At 42.6% G+C, this 23,755-nt stretch overlaps 1 protein-coding gene across 5 annotated transcripts in view; it reads right to left on the reverse strand.

Moving 5' to 3' along the window:
• Positions 1 to 2,351: 2,351 nt before the first annotated feature.
• Positions 2,352 to 23,755, reverse strand: part of ehbp1 (EH domain binding protein 1) — a 162,787-nt gene continuing 141,383 nt past the window's right edge. For all 5 annotated transcript variants that reach the window (XM_033612644.2, XM_078160960.1, XM_033612643.2 and 2 more), the window contains 4 exons: positions 15,089 to 15,188; positions 13,305 to 13,378; positions 3,622 to 3,736; positions 2,352 to 3,144 (listed from right to left, as the gene is read on the reverse strand). In XM_033612644.2, coding sequence (XP_033468535.1) covers positions 3,054 to 3,144; positions 3,622 to 3,736; positions 13,305 to 13,378; positions 15,089 to 15,188 — 380 coding nt within the window. In that variant the 3' untranslated portion in view covers positions 2,352 to 3,053. The remainder of the gene's footprint in view (positions 3,145 to 3,621; positions 3,737 to 13,304; positions 13,379 to 15,088; positions 15,189 to 23,755) is intronic.

The raw sequence follows: 23,755 nt of genomic DNA on the forward strand, positions 1-23,755 counted from the left end.
CTGAACAAGTATCAAGTTATCAAGTTGCACCAACCTTTTGTAATAAGAGTATTTTGTCTAATCCCAAATTGCAGTTGAATTTTCTTAATGCTGAGCTGGTAAAGCCTGGGATTAGGCGGCGAGGAGAGGAGGGGGAAAAGTTTTGTCCCTTCAGCCGGCAGGATTGGAAGCGGGGATCTGCGGGGATGTTGTCGGTGCTTATTAAAACGATGATGCATAAAACACAGTGCTGTAGGAGCCCCGGCGCTGCACGCAGAGACCCGGGCTCCCTCAGGTGCAGGTTTTTGGACGGCGGCGGGGAAAGGAAGTAAAGCACAGGGCCGAGCGGCGCTCAGCACCTGTGAGGTGAGGCCAGGAGACATCAAAGCTCAGGAGATAATCCATTCAGCTGAAGGATCCTCAGCTGCACAGCAGCGCCGAGGCACCGCCGTCTTTTACGCAGCGCGTCGCTCTTATTCACTGAAAAATAGGAAACTGACTCCAAATGTTTTTGACTCCTTCTGCTCCAGCAGGAACATTAATGACACCCGGGTCATGCTGAGGAGGTAAGACACGACTCTATCTGATATTTTAATCTTTTTTAATGCCAAACAAATGTATCAAATATGTTAAAATATTAGATGTATGATCTGATATTTGTTTCTTTAGGCCTGCACTTAAGCTGCTGTTGATTTAATTCTGATGTTCAGAGGAAGAAACATGAAAACTTTTGGTCAAATTCAGGAACTAAACTTTAGTTTTACGCATGGAATTTTCTAGAATCATCCAGCTTTTAAAACAACACAGAGCATATTTAAAATATTCATGTAACAGGTTTAAATCCATGCACAAGTGACAGGCATTGTGAATAATTTTTAAGGTTTTCCCACACACACTTTCTCCCTCACACACACTCACTCACTCACTCGGCACCGAGCGAAACGTCCTTCACCGTTTTGGCTCTTTGCTTTTTACTGTGCAGATCACAGACCCCCGTGATAAACGCGCTATAATACAAACTAAAACAAAGCGCCTCGGGGGACGTGGAGTGCGTAATGTGCACGTACAGTCGGTCCCAAGCAGAGAAGAAACGAATCAGCAAATTAATTTGAAAGTATTAGAAAGGCCAGGGAGGACGTCTGCTGTCACAACCTATTTCCCTGCTTTAATCGGGGATGGGAGGCTGCCTGCAGGGATGGTGTGGAGGGTTCAACCACAGACATCCTGCTTCTTACTGCAGGGACATTTTCCACTTTTATTTTAGTTTGACACCAGTGTGCGTCCAGGAAACTGCTGCTGTGGGAATTATAAAGTGGTTAAATATTATTTTTCTACATCTGAAAATTAATATTGATAGTTTTCCAGTTTTTATTTCCATCTCCATCTCTGGTTGCGGGTGACCGAGCCTCTGCAGCTCTGCCCTCCGTCTCCAGCGCGCACAGAAGCGGCCCAGAGAGAAACACAGAGAGGGAGAGGAGGGGAAAAAACATCTGCTCGGTACAAAGTGATTTCTCTAATCTTCCTCGGAGGAACCTGCTCAGCAACGACCTCAAACAAAAACCCGAACGCCAATTTTAATTTATAAACACGCACAAGTCGCAGGGGGATTGAACAGAGCGCCGAATAATAAGCATTGCTAAACGCAACGCTCGCTGGTGAATGCAGTGATAGGGGCCACTTATGTGCAGCGCTGCAGCCAAAGGCGTGCATGCATTTCAATAAGTTTTTTTTGTGTGGAAAGAGAGAGATCAGGAATACGGTCTGGATCATGTGGGATTGGAGGTAAAATGATTGAAAGTATTGGGATTACAAGTTTTAGAAGTGTGTGTGCAATTATATAAATAAAAAATATCACACTGTAGAGCGACACATGCTCTAAAACTCCATGTTTAAATATTAAAATAATCAAAAAACAGCGTCCAAATGCGTGCAAATTAAACACCTGCAGCTTTAAAATGAAGAGTTAAAAACACGCCACACGCTGCCTTTGTGGAGTATGAAATCATAAGGACTTTATTATTGAAGACTTGGGTTATGACACTGGAATAAATAAACAGATAAATGTTCAACACGTAAAGGACAACTGCACCAGATGTGGAGCTCTAAGTGATGCACGTGGAAGCATATTTCTCTTCTTCAGAATACAATAAATAGAAACCAAAAAGTTGTTGAGCAAAAAAAAAACGCACATGAAACGTGATGGTAGGTTCACTTACAAGCAGCTTAAAAGGACAAACGGCAATAAATAATATATATATATTTTTGTTTCTGACTGCATGAATCCTGACAATAAAACAAGAGAGGATTTTGGAAGCTATTGGTCAGAGCAGTGATGAAAATATACAACATGAGATTTTTTTTTAAACATGATCTTTCTTTTGGTAAACTGCTTTCAAGCCAAGACAATTTAAAAAAAGCAATAGGAAAGTTAAGATTTATGCAAGATTTATGAATGCGTCCCCCCTTTAAGATATCTTACAAGTAAAAACTCTAAAATGAAATAATTAAAAGACACACAGTCAAGTAATGAAGTAGCTTGACGAGACTGATATTATAACGACTCTTTTTTTTCTCCTTTTAAAAGTCCAACTGAAACGTCATCTTCTCAACGTGATGAGAAAAAAACATTCCCCCCATTAAACCCAGTTGTGCTGTACCTCAAACCGACTGGTCTCCACATTCAGACAGAGGAGGCTGTGCTGCTGCATCAGTACATGCAAATGTCACACAGGGTTCGCACTGCTCGTGTCTCTTACATATTAATATTACATACACAAAGTACCGTTCCTGGTAAAGAAAATGAGAATTCAAATAAAAAATATCGTATATAAGTGGGACAGTTTGAGTCAGTATAAAGTTGGTGCAAAGGCATCACAGGGCCTTTGAGTTCGGCCCCGTCTCTCTGGTTAATTTGACCAAAACAACAACCACATCAGGATTCCAGTAACTGATAGAAATGTCTAGGAAAGCTACTATCCAATAATAATCATAATAATATTCATAATAATAATTATAATAATGGTACATTTCTTTTATCGGCTACATTTGTTGGTTGCGTTTTTCTGAAATGACAATCATTGAAGCACACACTTCTCCTCCTTCTTGGCCATCTTTCCTTTGTTCTGCTCCAGCGTCCTCTCCAGGTGCTCGTCCTCCTCCTCGGCCCTGCGGAGGGCAGAGGTCAAAAGGTCAGATGTGTCAGGGGAAGCAGGGAGGAGGTAGAATACACACACACACACACACACACACACACAGGTAACACAGTCAGTGCTGAGGCAACCGTCGCCGTGCCGCCTGTGGAGTGGCCTAGCGCCAGGGGCCGAGCTCCGACCTTTCACCCGCCTGGCACCCTGTTGGCGGGCGGTGCCGCCAATCTGGAAAGGATCCCGCCCATGCAGGTGTGCTGCTGCTGCTGCTGCGCATGCATGCAGGCCGGCTGGAATGCAACATGCCCTGCGATGTGTTCACTACAGTTTCTGAGGGAGCTCTGGAAACGTACAGATAGGCAGCAGACGCTCTCACACTGACTCACCAAACAGGGGTCGGATGTTCCCAGAGTTTACATTAATGTTTTAGACTCAGTCTTGTTCTGTGTGTGTGTTCTGTGTGTGTGTGGTGTTGGAGGATTGTGTGGTAACTCACTGTTTCTCCTGGGCGTCCAGGTCCCTGACCAGCGCGTCTCGTTTGTTGACCAGTATGACCAGCTCATCCAGCAGCAGCTGCTCTCGTCTCTTCTGGGCCTCCGTCTTCTGCCAGTCTGCAACGACACCAGAGGAACAAACTCCTTCAGACCAGGAGACACGGAGGACTATCAAAACATCAACACACTTTGTCACATGGATGAAAATTTCAGTTTTTTTGTCCTGCCAGCAACTTGTGACTCATGAACGCCCTCACAGTTCAAGATGAGTGAAAACAGTTCTAGAGGGAGTTACCTGGAATAGAAATGTTCCTCCTGAGCTCCTCTAGCGAAACTGTTTTTACATGTGTGGACGCGGCTTCACTTGTTTCCAGCTCTTCATCAGGTAACTGAGTCACAGTAAAGGACTACAGAGCCTCAACATGATGGACAGGTGGACACTTTGGTAAAAGTGCATCTTCTTATTAACCTGCTGGGCTGCGTAGAGATCGAGACCACGTCCATGTACGGACGAGTGTGTAGACATGACGTGGAAACACACTCCGTCAGGTTGTGTGTGTGTGTGTTCACAGTGACGTATGTTGACCCGAGCAAACACGCTTGAAGATATTGTCATGTTAATCTGCGGCCGTATGATGCACACACAGATATATGAGGAGTCCAGTCCCCATGGGAAAATGCTGCCCGTATAAAGTCCTCAATCATAATTTCAAAAACACAGATGATTGTGTTTTACGTTTAAAAAAAATCATGCCCTATTAAAAGTGACAGCCACATTGTATGCTGCATTCTTATTCAGAACACTCAAAGATCAAAAACACTCAAAGATCTGAAATCTTTCATAAAAGCATCTAAATAAATACAAACATCTAAAAGTCAAGGACAGTTTGTTCCTCCGCTAAATAAACAAACAAACAGGTGAGCCCCTGACTCTCCTCTCTCAGTTCTCCGGGGTCTTTGCAGGAAGGGGCCCCACAGGGCCCCACAGGGTCCAGGTGGGACCCCGATCCAAATCCCCTCAGCCTCTCCCTGGAGGGGAGGGGGGCTGCCCACAGGAGAGCACTCACTCCCCCTGGGGCTCAAATATCCGCCTGGCGCCCTTGGCTCCACATTCACCGGGGCAGCGCTCCTCCCTCCCTCCGTCAGCCCCAAAACTCACCCCCAAACACCAACACTGCTTAAAGAGCGACATCACGGCAAATCATTTTGTAAAATTTAAACAATCCAGCATCTAATTATTGAGTAATTGTGCTTTACACAAATTCAGCTTTGCTACAGCTCAGATCACCAGTGCAACAAAATGTAGTTTTATTTTGAGTCCAACTGCAACACGTTCAGATACACAAACATCTCAGGCCGACATAAAACCTCTCTGCAGATTTTCCGCGCTGTCCAGCAGCTAAAGGAAAGACAGGAAATCTCCAGCTACTCCTCGGCTCAGCGTGAGAACGTGTCCCCTCCAAAACCCTCCATCGTTTCATATTAAAAAAAAAAATCCGCTCCATCCCAGAGAGAATTCAAACACAGCTGAGACGTGTGCAACTTCTGTGGCGCGTAGGCAACTTCACCCCTCTATCAATATTTAACTGCCTATTGATTCCAGAATAAAAGGAATGTTGTAAAATGTCACTCCCAAAATAAGTGTGGCTTTATTAAAAATAAATATTCCCCCCCTCCTCATTGAGTCAAATTGCGGCAGTCAGGCTGTGTGTGTGTGTGAGTGTGTGTGTGTGTCACGCTGGGCCCAGTGTGTTTGTCCTGAAAGGTCTGTGCTCTCTTCATTGGCCCCGCTCGTCCCTTTGAAGTCAACCACAGAGCGAAATGAACACAGTCCCAATATTTGGCTCTCTGCGTTCCTCTCTTCCTTTCCCTCCCTCATTCTTCGTTTTTTCTCAGGAAAGCAAATTTGCTCTCCTCGGGATTTGTGGAGGACTCGACAAATACTTTATAATAACCGTCAAATATGTCCGAACCTGCAGCTGAGGAGTGTTTCTGTTTCTTTTTTTAAACCAGAGGTTAATTTGGGATGGAGATGATTTGTGTCGAGTGTAGAAACAGATGAGTCATCATCTTCAGATAATTGTGAGACAGGAATGTGTGTGTTATCCATATCTGCCATAACTCCACACTCTCCCACAATCCCCCCCCGCTTTCCCTCTCGCTGTCGAGAAGGCCGGCCCACAAGAGGAGGGCTCAGGAAGAAAAAAAAAAACTTCCCACAAAAACACAGAGAGGTATGTAAAAAAAATTCCCTCTTGATCCTGCCCTCCTTATCCTTCAGAGCACATCTCAGCCAAAAAGCCAAAGTCCTGGTTGAGGGGTGGGGGGTGGGGGGGTTACAGGGGGGCGAGCACACTGCTGTCAATCACATGTCGCAGAGTCCCGCCCCCCTCATTAGGAAGGTAAACAATAAAGAGAGCCGATGAGAGACGTGACCAGGCAACACCAGAGCAGGGCAGGCTGGGTAACCAGACACCCAGGAACAAACAAAACACCCTGCAGCCACTCACAACCCCCCCTCCACGTAAACCCCGCCTCCCCCATGAGAGAGAGAGAGGTTAGAGACTTGGAGGAGCGTGTACAACTCACATGGTGGGTGCGTATTCAGATAACCCTCGCCGTGCACGCCAACGGTAACCATGTGAGTCTGCACAAGGCACACAAGAATGCGCTGGTTCAAATCCCCATGAACCCCTCCTCCGCCCGGTCTCTCCGACGCTAAATTTATTCAAGAGAGCAAACTGGTCCAAAGCCCCGTTCTCTCAAAGCGAGGAGAGGCCGTCTGACGTGCATCCATCTCTCCGTCTCTCTCTCTCTCACTTCCTGTCTCACACACACAACAATGTGACATCAAAAGGATTTGATCCACAGCTTCATGTGTGGAGACCGAACGTTCTCTGGAGACTTTGGGACGACTGCAAACTTATCCCCCCTTCATTTCTCTTCTTCTTGTCCTCTCTGCTCTGCTCGCTCTACCTCTTGTTCGTGTGTAAAAAGGCCTCCGAAAGCTGGTTTTGGCCGAAGTCCAAGTGGAGTCAAGAGACAAAAAGTGTCACCAGAGGAGAAGAAAGTCGACAGGCTGATAAATACAAACTATCTCAACAGCAGCCAGGAGATTTGATCCTCTGTTATGTCACATGCAAACACTGAAAACTGGCAATCTGATTCTTGATAAAAACTGGAGGAACAGATCCATTTTGAAATTTAATCCAGTGCTGACCTAAAAAGAGTGATTATATTTTTCTTAAATTGATTCTACTAACAAGTGCTGTCTGATATATCTTCCTCCTGTGCCACAGAGCTCCACTGTTGTTCATCTAAAACACATCAATCAGCCACACTGTCGCACCAGGTGACATGTTCCTTCATTGCAATAAACATGGGCACTTTGAGTCAGTCCCACATACACCATTCAGCTGCTGTAAATACTCACTAGTGCACCACATGTTTGAATCTGCAGCAGAAAATAGTCCCTAAAAATGTTGGCATTGTACATTTCTACAAAGCACAAATGTTACATTTGTGGAAACACTGTGGTTACACCTTGTTATGGGGCACAATCCCGGCAGGAAAAGCAGCAATGTCTCGATTAGTGTCTCGCTATTTGTGCCACTATCACTACTCATGTGTCGCTCCAAAACACCCACAGCGACAGGTTGCTAAAACACAACTGGTTTTGTTGTTTGTTGGTCTCGAACAGTGGTCTGCAGCTTCGCAGACGTCTCGCCAAGGTGTCACACCATCCACCATCTCCTCCGTTGGCTCATATACTACGTCACTTTAGAAACGTTGAAATGATGCATAAGATATTTTTGGTAGATATATAGAAGAGGAAAGGTTGTGTTAGGGGAGTGCATATTTATTTTCTAACATTGGGTGGTACTTGGACTGTAAATAAACTGGGTTTATAACTTATTTATTTAATGAATTGGGTGGTAAATAGACTGGGGATAGTTGTAAATAAATATGGGAATGTGTTGAAATCATATAGGAGTTAAAAGAAGAAATGTAAGACAGGAGTAGGGACATGGAAGTTTTGCTTCTACTGACTCCTTTTCGGACTTTATCTTTGTCTTGTTTGTTTTTTATTATGTTTTTTTTTATTTTTGGTTTGAAATAAAGTCATTCATTCGAGAAACAAGTGAATCTAACACCAACATTTTCTTCTGGCAACCGGGCTGGCTCAGCTTTTTTAGGAAATATCTTCAACCTGATTAAAGATTTGTCTTCAGTAGGAACCAATGAGCTCGGGGCTGAAAGCTCCAGACAGGGTCAGCGACTGAGGCAAAATTAGTTGTGATATTTTCATTGGATTTGTAACAATAAAAAAAATACAGAACATCACCAGCTTTACTGTCTAATTCTAGGACGCTAAGGTTTACAGACAACAACTTAAAAACTCTTTATCTGTCCTCCCGACTCATAAACTGAAAACTTCAAGAGACAGCACAGCTCTTAAAACTGAAACAAGTGACACTAAGAGAGCAGGAAACCCACTTCTAACTTTTTATAACAGGCAGATCCAGACGATCCAGACACTAAAGCCTGAATCTAAAACAAAGTGCACATCTGTTCCACCGTATGTCACAATAACCAGCATATAATATCACGTTAGCCACACTACAGGAGGCACTTAAAGTCACATCTTCTGGGGGAGTGATGAGAATTTGAACATTTAAAGTGCTTTATCTTCGGTTTTTGTGCCACCTGAATGAAGCCCCACCAACATGCTCACTGCAAATAAATAACTTTAAAAAAAAATGATGTTATTTTCCTAAATTCCCCTCAAAACTCAAGTCCGACAACTCGTGGAACGAAGCTACTTGTTATCGGCGGTTCCAGTCAACTAGCAACCCTGAAAGAGTTGGCGACATCATCAAAAGTCGCCCATGTGATAGGATTCCACAGTGCACCTAATCAATCAGGGTCTGTAGCGCGCCGCCCCGATGTGTTACAAAGCCCAAATAGATTTACAAATGGGAAGAGTGTGTGTGTTTGTGTGTGTGTCGGGGGTGTGGAGAGGGATAAGCTCCTGCATAGGATTACATATTGATTTTAAACATATAAAAAAGCTTATCATATCAAACCGTAACAGGAAAAACTCTGGGACCCGGCTATGCATAAATCCCTTTTAGATGGCGAGAGGGCGTCCACTTTAAAACATGCGCACACACACACACATACACACACACAGGCCCTCGAAGGGAGCCAAGACACAGTTTTGTGTGTGTGGATACATAGGTGTGAATCAGTAAGCAGATAAAGAGGGCATAGTGGATCAATTTTGTGGCAGGGAGATGAGAGTGTGGCATACAGATGGCATTTTCCCGCCTGGCATCACACCAAGGAGTTTACAAGGGAGGTGGTTATCACTGAGCATGCTCATAAACAACATCAACGCCGGCCTGGTGGCCTCCACCCATCCCCAACTGTTTTATTCTGCAACAGCTGCACATTTAATCAAACTCAGAAAACTTACAGCATCATAATGTTGGAGAAACATCGACTTCTTTCCTCTCTAATTCAGACTGTGATGCTCAGAAGTTTTAATAATGCAGGTCAGGAAACAGACAACACCTCTAGTATAAATGTAGTTTGTTGCCGATAACTGTATTCCTATTATTATTTGCTCTATGTTCAGGGTTGCTACATGTTAACAGAAGTTAGATGTAAGACTTTTTAGGACTTTTTCTTAAATGCTACTCTGAATTCATTTTACAATAATCAAAGTTAAAGAAAACAAAGCATGACCTGACATCAATTACTTTTCACACAGAGATCTCACTATAGGGCCACTACAAAGTCCCTTCTTTATTCCACCTTTGCATTTTTACACAGAAACAATCATGCCGCTCCAGTGTGTGATTATAGACAGCATGCTAGCATCGCAGACGCAAAAGAGGCATGACAGGTGTGACATGTAAAACACCAGTGTCAACCTCTAGTGTGACATAAAAGATATGCATCAGAGGTGCATTATAAACAATAAAAATAATCATTACTGTCCCTGTTATATAGCAGCTGATCTCATCTACTGCTCCAAGGATAAGGAGCTCCTGGACCGCATTGTATCCCAATTTGCGGACATTTTCAGCTGCTGTTCTTCTTTTTTGAGTTAGCTGCTAACTGCTAATCACACATAACACGTCATCAAAACGTTGCACTCGTCCCGTCTACAGTCCTGTCCTGCTGGCTGTTCCTTTAACACAGGTGTCAATTCAGCGCTGTTAGTACCTCCATTGCCAGCTTAAAGGTGAGACAACTCTGTCCCCCATTCTGCGATTGAACCTTTTATAAAGAACGGCAAGGCAGAATAGCCGTGTTATATTCACATCTGGAACAAGCAGTGTAAAAGGGGGAACTTAAGATTAAGCACAATTTTGCCCAAATGTATTTTGTAACATAAATCACGACTTTTTTGTCATGCGGCGGAGATGAGGGCAGAACAGAACACAACACACTGAATGTGGGATTCCTCTGCCCTGACTCCCATGCTGCAGAGTTAGAAAAATGTTTTGCATAAAAGACACCAAGCCTCTCATGCATTGCCTTATACCAGTTTCAGCCATGCTGCAAAATCTTGGTTAAATAGCTAATTTTTGTTAAATATGTATTTAGCTAGGGGACAGTGGATCCTCAGCTCTGAGCATCTCAACCCATTAATATCAGTAATGTGAACGTCAGAAAAAAATAAATCATAAAATCTTGCTTGCCATGTCTTAGTATTTTTGAGAAGAAGACATTTTAAAACCAATTAAGGCCTTATTTTTAGATAAATTACTTCAGGATGCGTGGGAACTCTGACTATTAGTGGGATGTCACTTTTTCTGGCCCCATTTGTTATGTTAAACCTCTGTTTTATCTCTACTGTAGTTGATGCTGATTGTTGGGGTCAAAACTGCAGCAACATAACACCCTAAATTATAAAAATAATTGCTGCCATCTAGTAATCATGAAATGTTATACAGCAATAAATTTAAGATTATAACTTCCTCTCTGCTGCACCTCCACCTCTGAAGTATCTCCCCTCTATATTTCCTTCCCCCCTCTGCGACTTCTATAGGTGTTTGAAATGTGTGTTTTATCATGACACCAAAAATGACTGTTAAGATCTTCTGAGTCATGAAAAGGGGAAAAAAAATCTAAGAAAAGTTTTGAGGAATTTGTTCTTTAGCAGAATATCAGCTTCAGAGTTGATTTCAGAGGAATCCTCTCCTCCTGACTCCTCTTTCCACCTCAAAGCACTTTCGTCTTTCTTCCTCTCGTCCTCTCATCCTCCCTCTCATGTGTCTGAGTGTCATGCAGCTCCAGTCAGCAATACAAATGTAGAATAACACGTCATGAGTCAAACTTTTTTCCTCTCTTTCTCTGTTCCAGTCTGCAGCATCAAACAGAGACTGGGCCGAGCAGCCAAACCCAGCTGGCAGTTACTTTAATCTCTAAAATCGAAATTATTTACACTGATAAAATACAGACTATCTTTAAGATGTATCTTTATGTCAGTTTATAAAATAATCCACAGTTTACTCTATAGGCATATTTAAAGACTGTTAGCATTGTTAGCCAGTTAGCTGTCGTGCAAACAGATTGTGCGTGTGTAGATGAAGACTGAGGTCCAAGATGTAACTACATGGTCCGACTGAGAGGAAGAGATGGAGGGAGAGTGGTATGTGTGTGTGTGTGTGTGTATGTATCGTTGCAGGTATATATTTTTCTCAGCAGGTGTGTGTGTCAGGGCAGGTGTATTTCAGTGATGTGTTTTTTTTTCTGCTCTGACTCACAGTGCATCTCTCTCTCTCTGTGTCATCGACTGGCCAACCAAATCAGCAATTACTCGCACGCCCGACCATCGCTCAATGGACCTGCCCAAGCACCAAATAAGAGCTGGGGAGCTGGGCGGCAAACACACACACACACACACACACACACACACACACACACATAAAGACAGACACACAGGTGGACACACAAACACACCTGTGAGATGTAAACACACAGATGGAGACAAACAGACCAACAGATCCTCCCTCTCTCACACACACACACACACACACACCAACACATACCAACACATACCAACACACACACACACACACACACACACACACACACACACACACACACACACACCTCTCTCCCCAGCAGCTCAGAACTATCTGTGGCTGCTACAGAAAGGTAGAGCCTGTGAATGTTAAGTGCCTCCCTTAGGGAGGAAAATAAGGCCGGCTGATAAGTTAGTCAGCTGCAAATCCAACAAGTCCACATGAAGGCAGAGAGGAGCGCGGTGACACGACACACACCACCTCTCCACCTCACCTCACACACTATCTCTGCTCTCTCACCTCCACACACACACTCACACAGCAGAGAAGGCAGACACACGATACACATCCTATATATGAAGAAATATGCTCTCACAGAGGCAGCAGGAAACCGACAGACACTTACACACACATAAAAAGGATGACGAAGAGACAAAAGGACACACACACACAAACATCCATGGACACATGAACCATAAAAAATGAAATCCTCCCATTTGACTCGACTTGTGGACACGCTGCAGCTCAATAAATATAAATAAATAAAATGGCTGTGCGAAGACAGAAGAAATCAACCTGGACGCAGGCAGCGTGGCGCCGTCTGCAGCTCCTGCTTGGCTACGCATGTCTGCTCCCCTCAACCTCCTCCCTGCCTCCTTTCTTGCTAATTACAATTGATTTATTATGGACCAGGTAGCTTATCAGGTGCCCGGTGAAATTACAATGGGTGTCCGAAGGCTGTGAGGAGAATGGGGTGGGGTGGGGAAGGGGGTGGTGGTGGTCAATGTCGAATGGCAAAATCAATTAGCATTGATTGGCAAAAGGTTCATTTTGCCAAAGAGGATGCAGTCGAAGGGGATTAAACTTCCCTGGCCCCCTGACAACTTTGATACGACACAATGGCTGCTTCTCTGGCTGCGGTATAGTTAACAAGCTTTCAATAATATAACTGCATCTGTTTTTTGTTTTTTTTTTAACCTCGCAAACCGTCTCTCAATGCGGCTGCGGCTGGATTTCAAATCAGGCATCGGCTAGTCGGGGTCTAGCTAGGAAACAGATAGCATTGATCAAGTATCAGGGAGTGAAATCCCTCGCAAGCTCGCATCTTAATCCTCATCAAGAAGCCGACGCAGAATTCAAATCATCCTGCTTCAGGCTCTCGATGAAGGCTGGCCAACAGCCGGACAAGAAAGGCTCATGAAAACCATACAAGAGGAGAAACATGGATCAACAGCAGCTTTGCCTTCTATGTATCACCATGAAATAAATAATAAACTCCAACTGTTGCTGTGTGTCTTCTCTGGTAGCCATTTTCTCGGGTAAAACAACATTAACGGATGTTCTACTCTACTATAATAAAAGTGACGCAAGAGGTTTGCAATCAGTAGTATAATAATCTGGAAGATTATTCTACATCAGCAGCAACTAAATGAATCTATACGGAATCATTTGGTTGTCGAAATAAATCTAATGACACAAAATTAAGAAATTAAATCTTGCAAGTTAGATTTTGTCAATAAAACAGAGAGGAAAGATGTCATAACTCTACTGTCTGACACCTGCAGACACCATATTAAATCCCAAGACCTCCCGAGTGTGTGTGTGTGTATGTGTGTGTGTGTGTGTGTGTGTGTGTGTCGTACCCTCGATGGCCAGCATGGCTCTCAGCTCTCTGTTCAGCAGTTCGAACCGTCTCTCCAGATCGTGCTCTTTCTCCCTGTGGCAAGTTAGAAAGAGAGAGCAAGAGAGAAGAGAGGAAAAAAAAACCACACACACAACAAAGTTCATCAATATGTTAATGACTAAATCATTAAGCACTTAAAGAAACCTGCAATAAACATCGATTCAGCGACTCGCCTGGACCTTCTCCGGCTTCGCATTAATCTACTGCACATAACTGATACACATACTGCGCCTCACACAGCCCTGGGTGAATGTGTGTGAGTGTGTGTGTGTGTGTGTGTGAGGAAAGAAAAGAGAGACAGAAATGAAAGAAATGAAAAAGACAATGAAATAAATGTGAATCTACAAACATGTCATGCGTCTGTGTGGTCTACATGTATGTATGCATGAGTATATGTGGTGTGTATGTGTGTGTGTGTGTGTGTGTGTGTATGCAGCACAAATTAAATTCTTTCCTCTTTCAGCCATATTAAAAAATGAGCTTATTCGGTCCCTAATAGAATTTGTCCTTCACAGGCGCCTTTTCTTCTTCGCCTCCACAAAGAGAGAACAGAAAGGGCTAATAATCAGCCCTTCTGTCAATTGGCCACTTTAAAAGCCTCCCCTTTCCCACGATATAATGTGATTATGAATACTTCAATCTCTCCTCCGCTCGCACACTTTGAAATCCCAACAGCCGCAAATGAAGAAAAAAAAGCAGCGTGTGTGTGCGTGTGTCTCTCCACCTGTCGCAGCTGACCACTTACAAAGAGACTAGCGATAGAGTGATGATCGCCACATTTCTATTGATTTCATATCCCGTCCACATGTAAATCAATGAGCGGATAGACAGAGGGGGAGAATGGAGTGGAGTACACTCCCATCCCGTGCAGCTTCGACGAGTTTGATCTAATGCTCCAATACAAGTGGGATGTTTCCAGGTTTTTAGTCCTCCTCATGGGGATCCTGCAAATCTATTTTGATACCCCATACTTTCCCAGATTCAAACTTCCTGACTCCTCTGCAGATTTTTCAGACCATTTGACATCTGACTACAAACAGACAGATGTTCATCTTGTAAATACATAGTTTTAAAATCCAACCTGACCATGAATAACTGATAAAAGACTGAAGACAGGTGCTGTGGCGCATGAAAATTAACCAACACCAAATCCAGACAAGTTCATCACTGCCCAAAGAGAAGTAATCTAACCGGTGCTACCTACACTCATATTATTTTACCTTAACATATTAAATAAGTAACATTGTATTATTGTTGCCCCCACATATTTGTGTCTTTTGTGAACAAGAATCAAAAAGGAGTAAAAAAAAAAAAGTGAAATTATTCAAATTTCACAGCATCTGCTCTGCCTTGTTTATTTACTGTGTCCACGGAAACGACGATAAACTCTGCCTTAAAGGTTTCCTAAGGCAGTAAAAGACAGTCTGTTTGCTTTCCTTAAAGCTACATCAACATACGTAACCTATAAATGTTTAGACAAGCCATATTTTTGAAACAGAGAGGGGGCAATAGTCTGAAAACACAAATATTTTCCCAAACTTTTACTTTTTTTACACACATATCCAGAGCTAGAAATTACTTGAATTCCATATTTTCCCATACTGTGTAGGAACCCTGTTCTCAGGGCATGAAAAAAAAAAAGGAGTTAAACAAACAGGTGCTAACGATTTCAAAACAGAGCATTGTGGATTTAGTGTTAATTTGTCCACAGACAGAACAACAGTCAACATCTGAGATACGTACAGCAGAGAGAGCTGGTTCTGTCGTCTGATGAGTGCGTTCTTCTTGTTGACCAACATGAACCACTCTTGCATCATGGACTCCTCCTCCTCCTTGTTGTTGCCTGGAAAATGCACACAAACAGAAACAACAAGCACAATTACATACATGATAGTACACTGTTTCAATAAGCTGTAAATACTGATTGCTCGGTTGTTTCCAAAAGACAGGTGTTAAAAGAGACAAAGCTAAAATAGGAAACAATAACAACAAGTTACAGTAGAGTGAGACGGTCATTTTCTGTCTTCCTCTGTGTCTTTAAATTATGAAATCAAAGCGCACAGTGTATACAACCATACACACATGAAAGAGATGATGCAGATAAATGATTCAGTCAAATCTTTTTCCACTGCAGAGTCAGTATGTCCACCAGGTATTTATGTGTGTGTGTGTGTGTGTGTGTGTGTATGTATGTGAGTGTGTAAATAAACTGCTCTCGCTTATGTTCCTTGTGTAAACATTCACATACTTCACACCATGTCTTCACAACGTCAATACAGCTTCAACCGGGGCGGGATTAACTCAGCGATTACCGTCAAGCGCCTTTACAGAGTGGAGCCTCTCACTGTAGGGCAATACATATCCCACCAATCACTCAGCGGGCCTTCAAAAAAACCCCACACATCTCTGGTACTCTCTCTTAGTGTAATACCTGCTCGACACACAGGAGAGCTAGCAAGGCTCAGATGCATGGCTAATGTAAGCTTCGCCCACGCCTGGAGCTAGAGCTCTATGCCGTAACTTACTTACAGGGTACAATGGGATGTGAACAACTGATATGGACAAAGCACACTGAATGGAGAGCTTCAAATGTTTGCCACGAGAACGGCCTCCATTGCTTGTGTCTGACCTGGAGTAAAGACAGGAAGAGGAGCTGTGCGTTTCGGCTGCCTCAGTGAAGTAAAATCAGACGATCATGATGATTTCAGTGATTTGAAGACCAGTTACTAGGGAGTTATTTTATGGCAGCTTTGCAACTTAATGTCTTTCAATGCAGAGACTAGCATTACATCTATGTTATTTAAGTTTTCTGGCGGTGTTAAATGCTCTTTCACAAGCTTTTATTATCAATTATGACCAGCTGACAACAGAAAAATGCTGGTTTGATATCAACAAGACAAAATCTCCAATAACATGTATTAATTTACATCTAATTTATGTAGTTAAAGTGACAGGTTCAGACCTTTAAATGTATTATATGTTATTAACATTCCCCTATAACTACTTCATAAATGTAAAGCTGACATGGAATCATGCATAATTAGCTGAAGAAGTCTTTCCACATGACGAGATGTAGACACATGTCAGTGTTTTGGCTTCAGCTGACTTGTAAATTGTCACAAAATACTATCAAATTCAAATTGTTTGCCTCTGATTTGGCATTTAATTTTTCTTTCTTTCTCCACGTTGCTGTAAAAAAAACTTTGTGCTATGGTCAGCTCACTCAGCGCTGTTTATGTCTAGCATTGGGATATAAGCTTTGTGGCACTGGAGGCCATTTAAACAGCGACAGCAGCATTAATCTGACACTCAGTGCGTCTGTGAAGAGAAGAAATGGATGAAAACAGAGGACGCGAGATGAAAGATCGTCTTAAGGCTTATGTTATTATCTCTCGCTGTTTTTTTTTTTTTTTTCTCAAGAGGAAGGTTTAATAGCTGGGAAGCTACGACAGCCATCATAACAGAATTAACACTAAGAAGACATTTCATACCGCTTATTTATTAATTGGAGGCCCTCTGAATAATAAGATGCACTGTACAATGGAAGAAAAACATCATTCTTTTCTATTTTTAAAGCTTTCCCGAGATAATTTCTTTAATTTATTATCTCTAAAATGAGGCTTTTGTACTCCTTCTTTTTGACAAATGCAAACATGAGTGACATAGTGTTAACAGCTCATTCTACTCATACTTCTATTGTAAGACTACAAACTTAAAAACAACAGGTTTGGTGCTTTATGGGAACCTGAATTTGATCATAATTTGTGTATAAGACTGATGAAGCTGCTCAGGACGAGAGAAAACCCAGTCAAACACACACACCACGCTCACTGCAGAGTAGAGGGAGTACTGGGCCGCTGCGTCATTGACGACAAAAGGCAGGCGCGTGGATGTGTGCGCGGACACCGGTGAGTGTGTGGACATTTGTGATACTCTGAGCCAGCAGATGTATGTAATTTCATTTAGGAGGGTGGAGTGGGGAGGGCGGGAGAGTGAGAGAGAGAAGGGAAAAAAAAAAAAAAAGCGAGCGAATGAAAGAAAGCTTCAGGATTTAGCGGAATCGGGGGCTCGTGGATTACTGTAGTCAACTTTGAAACGGACGACACTCGGAGGGGGGATAAAGCCGGCGCTGACAGGTCATTGTGCTGCCTCGAAGTCAAATAAAACAAGCAAATAATAATGGCAAATATTAAGCTCCTGTGACATTGTGGCGAGGCGGGCTGGAAGACGAGGGGGGATTATAAAGCTATATCCCCCACCGCTAGCCAGCCAGCAGCTACCAGCCAACCACCAGCCACATTTTATGAAAGGAGGGGAGGCAAAGGGAGGGAGGGAAAGGAAAGGAGGAAAGGAAAGAGAGAAAGGCAGGGAGGTCAGAGGGAAGGTAGAAAGAAGGAGTGGAAGGTGGAAGGAAGGAGAAAGGGAGAGATGAGGGGCGCGTAGGGATGGACAGAAGGAGGGAGTGACAGAGGGAATAAGGGCAAGCAGGTGAGAGATTTCAAAGCAGAGAAAGAAAGGAGGAGATGGAGGGATGAAAGGAGGACGAGTGGTGCAGGACGCTCGACAGCTGCTCAGCATCCTCCTCCCTTCATACTCCAGAGTTGAACTCTGACCTCCACATACTACCTGACTCTTAAAGAGACAGACGTGTCTGCAGTTTTTTTCAAAGAGGTAGCTTAAACTCTTCAACACACCTCAAAATCAAATATTAGTCACATTTTACATTAGATATTTCATGATAAATTAGAGGGAGTGGCATTCAGAAAATACCTATTGTTATTAAAAATATTTAAGTTAGTCGCTGCTGTATTTAATGACAATGACTGCTGTGTTTACTGAGATTGCAACAATTATTTTCATAACTTGATTAATCGTTAATTTGTTTTCTATTTTTTAGCCTGTAAAATGTCATATGTGTGAAGCTGGAGCCAGAGATGAATGTCAGCTTTGTCAGATAAACTGTTTAAATGATTAGTCGCACTAATATTTACATCATTTAATTAGTGTATTTGATTAACTCCATTATGTCACTGAAAGTGACCAGGAAAATTAGACAACATTAGGGATGGGAATAAGAACATTTTACATTTGACAGTGGTTCCACGTTGTCCGATCCATTGCAATCGTATGCCTACGAGCTTATCAATTATTCTTATTGCTGCCTGCGTGTTTTTCTGACAGTTGTGAATTGCAAGGCAATGTCGTCAAACTGTCGTTGGAAACTTGCCAAAAGAAAGAGTTATGGCAGAGAAGAAGAAACAATCCAAAGCGTGGCTTCATTTCACGAAGAAAGATGACAACAGTGCTGCTTGTTTCCGAGAGTAAATGTCCTGTTATAAAAACATTAGCGCAGACAAGCTTGGCAGATTTTTTTGACAAAAAAACAAATAAATAAAATAAAATAAATAAATAGAAAACAAAAGCTGTACAAAAAAAATTGTCATCTACATTGTGTTCAGATTCAAAGGCAATAAAAACACTTGTGCTGACACTGAAAACCTGTGTAGGCCTACTTTTTTCACACAAAAAACTGATCAGGTGCATAAATTAAGGCTCTAATAAATGGTCGGGGGTTTGATTCCCACTGATATCCACACTCTGCTCTGTAATGAGCGCGCCCACCAAATGGCATATGTTAACAGTGACAACAACAGAGGAAAAAAACTGGTGAACGTTGTGTTGTATGAAGACAAATGGTGTAAATATCCCTGGCAAGCACCGCTGACACTGTGTCTGTGAATCCAGCCTTGGCTCTGAGAAGCTGTGGATCCATGCTGGCTCTCAGGGGGCCATCTTGGATCAAAGCATCTGGCGGTTTGGCAGGTTGCATTCTGGGTCTTGCTGCTTGCCTTACACGCCATTTCTCAGTGCTCAACACAGAGCAGGGCAGAGCAGGAAAAAAAAATAAAATAAAAACAGGCCAAAATCAACTGAGACTGGAGCAATAAGTTTGGCATGGGTACAATGTTTGATCAGGACATCAAAGGATTAGTGAAATATGTCTGATGGAGATACACAGGGTTTCCCTACCTACAGCAAACTTTATCGTCATTAATATCATGTTTAGTGTTACCTCAGCTATCAATGTGGCTGCGATGGTGAGAAACACAAGATACAATCAACTCACAGTCTCCCTCCACACACACACACACACACACACACACACACACACACACAGAGCCAAGATACAACTGATACACACATCCCGACAACCCCTCTATCTGATTGCCTGTCTCCCTCTTCTCTTGTTTCACTCTCTCTGTCTCACAAACACAATCTGGATACAATGACATGAACTGCTCTGTGTGTGTGTGTGTGTGTGTGTGTGTGTGTGTGTGTGTGTGTGTGTGTGTGTGTGTGTGTGTGGAGGGAGACTTATCCTTAAGGAACGAAGACAGGCTGGCAAGTGAGGGTCAATGTGTGTTTGCATGCATCCCTATGAGACACACAGAGAGTAAGAAATAAAAGAAAAGAAATGGAGAGAGGCAAAGACGGGGTGAAAAGACAGCGTGAGCCTCTATAGCCAAATAAGATTAAGATAGCTATCTTGGCCACCGTTCCATTCAGTGTAGATAGGAATAATGAAACCCACCCTGAGGTGGTCAAACTGCTGCTGCCGCTGCTGCTGGTGGTGGCCTGCGCTGGTTTTTAATTAAGTGTGTACAGCTACTGTGCTAGGTTTCTCTAAATGCATGCAAGGAGTAGTTTTAGTGAGTAAATACTTTTGTACATTAACTCTTTTTTTGTCCAAAGCTGCCAGGCATACAAGCAGGAAAAGATTGTTCATATTTTGCACAGGACGTGGGAATCTGTTTGTCATTTTTCTCTTAATAAAACATTTGTTTTCTGATGTTCAACTAATATATAAATAAATTTCTCCAGTGCAATTAGCCACCTTTGAGGAAAATAAGTCAATTAATCAATACTGGGGGCAATTTATGGGTCAATACTTGAACCTTCCAGTTACAGAGCAGCCTTTTGACCACCAGTCTGCTTACAAACTACAGATATTTGTTTAAACATTACATAAGCATTACATGAAATACAGTAACTGGAGGAGCAATAAATCCTACACTTGTCTTCACTAGAGAAACGTCTCCTCTCTGTGCCTTGAAGGAGGAAGCTTGGATAACAGAGAGAATGAATGAGACAGAAAGAGAAAAACATTAAAAGCTGTGATCACAGCACGTTCATCTCATTTCTTATCCCACCATTTTGCCATTTAATCCAATAGCTGCTAATCCAATTTGTCTATCGGACATGTAAAAAGGCGGGGAGGAGGAGGAGAAAGAAGGAGAGGAGGAGGAGGAGGGAGAGGGAGGACGCGGAGCTGAACTTCTCTTCTGTGTCCAAGTCACTTTCTTGAATTGCTGTTTATTTAGGGACGAGCCGCACTTGTGTCTCTCCCATCGCTCTCTCCATCCGACCGTCAAGCCCGTCTGATATCAGCGGGGATCAGGGAAGATGAAAGCCAAAGACGCATGAAAGGAAATGTGGAAAAAGACGGAATAAAAAGAACAGGATGAACATTGTTTCCTGTGATTAGGTAAGAGCTCGTTAAAAGGCTGTCACTGCAGAGATGTGAATATGCATGACAGGGGCCGGCCTAATCAGAGAGGTCTGTGGCGAGGACCGGAGGGGGGGAATTGTGTGTAAGTAGCCTACTGAAGACTTGATTTAATTAATGTGAGGAGAGGAGTGGAGACACAGAAAGACTGAGAGTGTGGCTTGTGATAGAAAAACAAAAAGATGAAATTCATCACATAAAACAAAATCTAAAGCCTGCAGTAGTTGTTTCTTTTGTGTTCTTATAAACTTGTTAATGTTAGAATTATGTTTTTAAAAGTACTTATTAAGAGTTATATACTCTGAGTGCAACAGCTGCTGCAATTTTCAGCTCAGCAACATTACAACACTATACGATATGTGCAAATCTCAACCCCCTCCCAATCTTCTCCACATTTCACATGTGATTCCTCCTGGTCTCTCCTCTTCTATTCTGCTCTCTACTGGAGTGGTGCTGAGGGCTATTTTTTTCCGGGGAGGCTTGTTCGAGGCCTTTTTAGCCGCCCCTCAATGGCACAATGGTCCCAGCGTATAGAGCAGATTCCTGCTTTATTGAACCTGTGTATAATGTCTGGTGAATGGAACACATTAACCGATTCACACTCACCTCTTTACCTCCCTCCCTCCTCCCTCCGGGTAGAAAAAAGGGAAAAAGTAAAATAAGAAAGAGAAAAAAGAAAAACCTTCTCTCACACTGAGGCACAATGACTGCCTTTTCCACCGGTGTCATTTGTCAACCACTGCTTGCTTTACAACTTACAAAAGAGGTGGTGGTGGGGGAGAGAGCATGAGAGGCAGGAGTGGGGTGTAACTGAGGCATGAATTGGGTCTTTTTCATAATCATAAGTGGGGCTGCATAATTATTTGTTTCTAATTACAAAGTGTGTTAACAGTGGAGGTCTATCTTTCAGTCAGTGTGCTGATGTTAGAGAAGAGACCCTACATGCAGCGCTGCTGGATTAATCATGTCTGATCTTGTGTAATGATTGTGATTTCCATAATCAATAATGACAGGAAGTCAGCATGGGTCAAATGTTAAAATATTGAAGTAGAATGCTGATATAAAATTCAAGAGCAATAAAAAAAGATCAATATGGGTCTGAAGAACACCTGTTGAGGTGTTAATTGATCAAATCAAATTATACACCTAGTATATCAAAATCAGCGCAGATATGCAGGTTTATTTATACTTAAAATAAATAAAAATAAACTTGTGCCCCACTGCCAGTTAACGAGTATGTCTTTATGTTTTTTCCTGGTGTGTGATGTTTGACTTTACGAACACGCCGGAAAACAGGTAAGTAAACAGTAGAAAGCAGCATGGAAGCCAGTGAAAATGTTAGTGATAACATCTTTTTTCTATCTGTTAATTATTAAGGTTCAAATTGTGAGAAACTGCGAGTTTCAAACTCTGTGCCAACTAATTCTGAAAGACATTTGAGCGCTGTTTGGATGGAGACAGACTGTATTTTGTGGCTGCGTGATAAATACCTGCAGAGTCATTTGTCCTGGAAGTAACTGCAGATTGTAACCTTTCCCACTAAAGATAAAAGCCAAACGTCCGTGGCTGTTTTGTCCAGTGGGAAAGGGACTTAAGGGTAACATCTGTCCTGGGTTAAAAAAGGCTCACCCACCACAATGAACAATAACGATGGGGTTAAGGGTAGACACCAGTTAACCAGTATAAATTGATCATGAACCAGTGAAACCAAAGTACAGTTGGCCTCAATATGTGAAAACCGCCCTTCTGTCTCTGCATTACTGAGGTGGCTGCCTGATGCTGGTAATGAAGATACGTAACAAATGTTTCTAATTTAAATCACTACATCCACTGCATAGAATACGCTAGTTTGTAAATATTAAAAAACAGCTGGGTAACAAATATCCAAGAACAATATTTCATAAATATAACTGCTGGTAAATACAGAAATGTTTCGCTGCAACTAATGTTTATATACTACTAATTTGTTTTGCCAAATGTGTTTTGGAGAAAATGTACAGTATCAGGTGCCTGGATTATGCTAACCAGCTTCCCGTTAAGGAAGTGCTACAGATGTCCTCGAGCTGCATAGAAGTCCCAAGAAAGGTCAGGGTGGATGGTGGGCGTAGAAAGGAAGGGACTCAGACACCTGAGAGTGGGATGAGCACTCTGAATCTTGCTTGCGGTTAGGTTTAAACATCAAAGGCAATTTTGTCAGGGTTAGGAGAAAGATTGTGGTTTCAGGTAAATATTAAGACAAACAAACATGTCCGGTCCTGTGTTTAAAGTCAGTGTTGACTCATCAATATTTAACCAAGACCACAATCTGTCCCTAACCTTAACCAAGTGCTGTGAGTGCCTCACAGCAATAAAAATATATAAATCATGCTCTAATTGCTACGATCGGACACTGTAGGAAAACATTTTGCAGGAGAGACAGGGTGGGGCAAAAGACCTGTACAACTGTCTCTGAAGTTTTCTTAATAACTATGATCATTATTGGTGCTTGTAATATCTGGCAAAAGTAAGTGCCATTACCATTTTAGCTGTAATCATGCAGCCCTGATCATGAGCATTGTGTCAAGGGCAGATGAACTGCAGACATTAGGACTGCCAAAGCCTTTTTTAATGAGCAGGAGAGTGTACCTAGCAGTGCCCATCATGTCACTGTTTGAACATTTGTGTTCAGAGACCATGTTAAACACAGATGATGGGGTTTGTCCTGCTAATATGTTTCCTCCTCTCATCCTCCTCTCTCTTAAACACACACGCCTCCTTGCTCTCCTCTGCGAACTCTCCTATGTACACAGAAACACACACACATACACACACACAGACACATACACACCCTTGGGCAAACACGT

This window comes from Epinephelus lanceolatus, chromosome 17, assembly GCF_041903045.1.
Source record: "Epinephelus lanceolatus isolate andai-2023 chromosome 17, ASM4190304v1, whole genome shotgun sequence".
In the NCBI taxonomy this organism is placed as follows: domain Eukaryota; kingdom Metazoa; phylum Chordata; class Actinopteri; order Perciformes; family Serranidae; genus Epinephelus; species Epinephelus lanceolatus.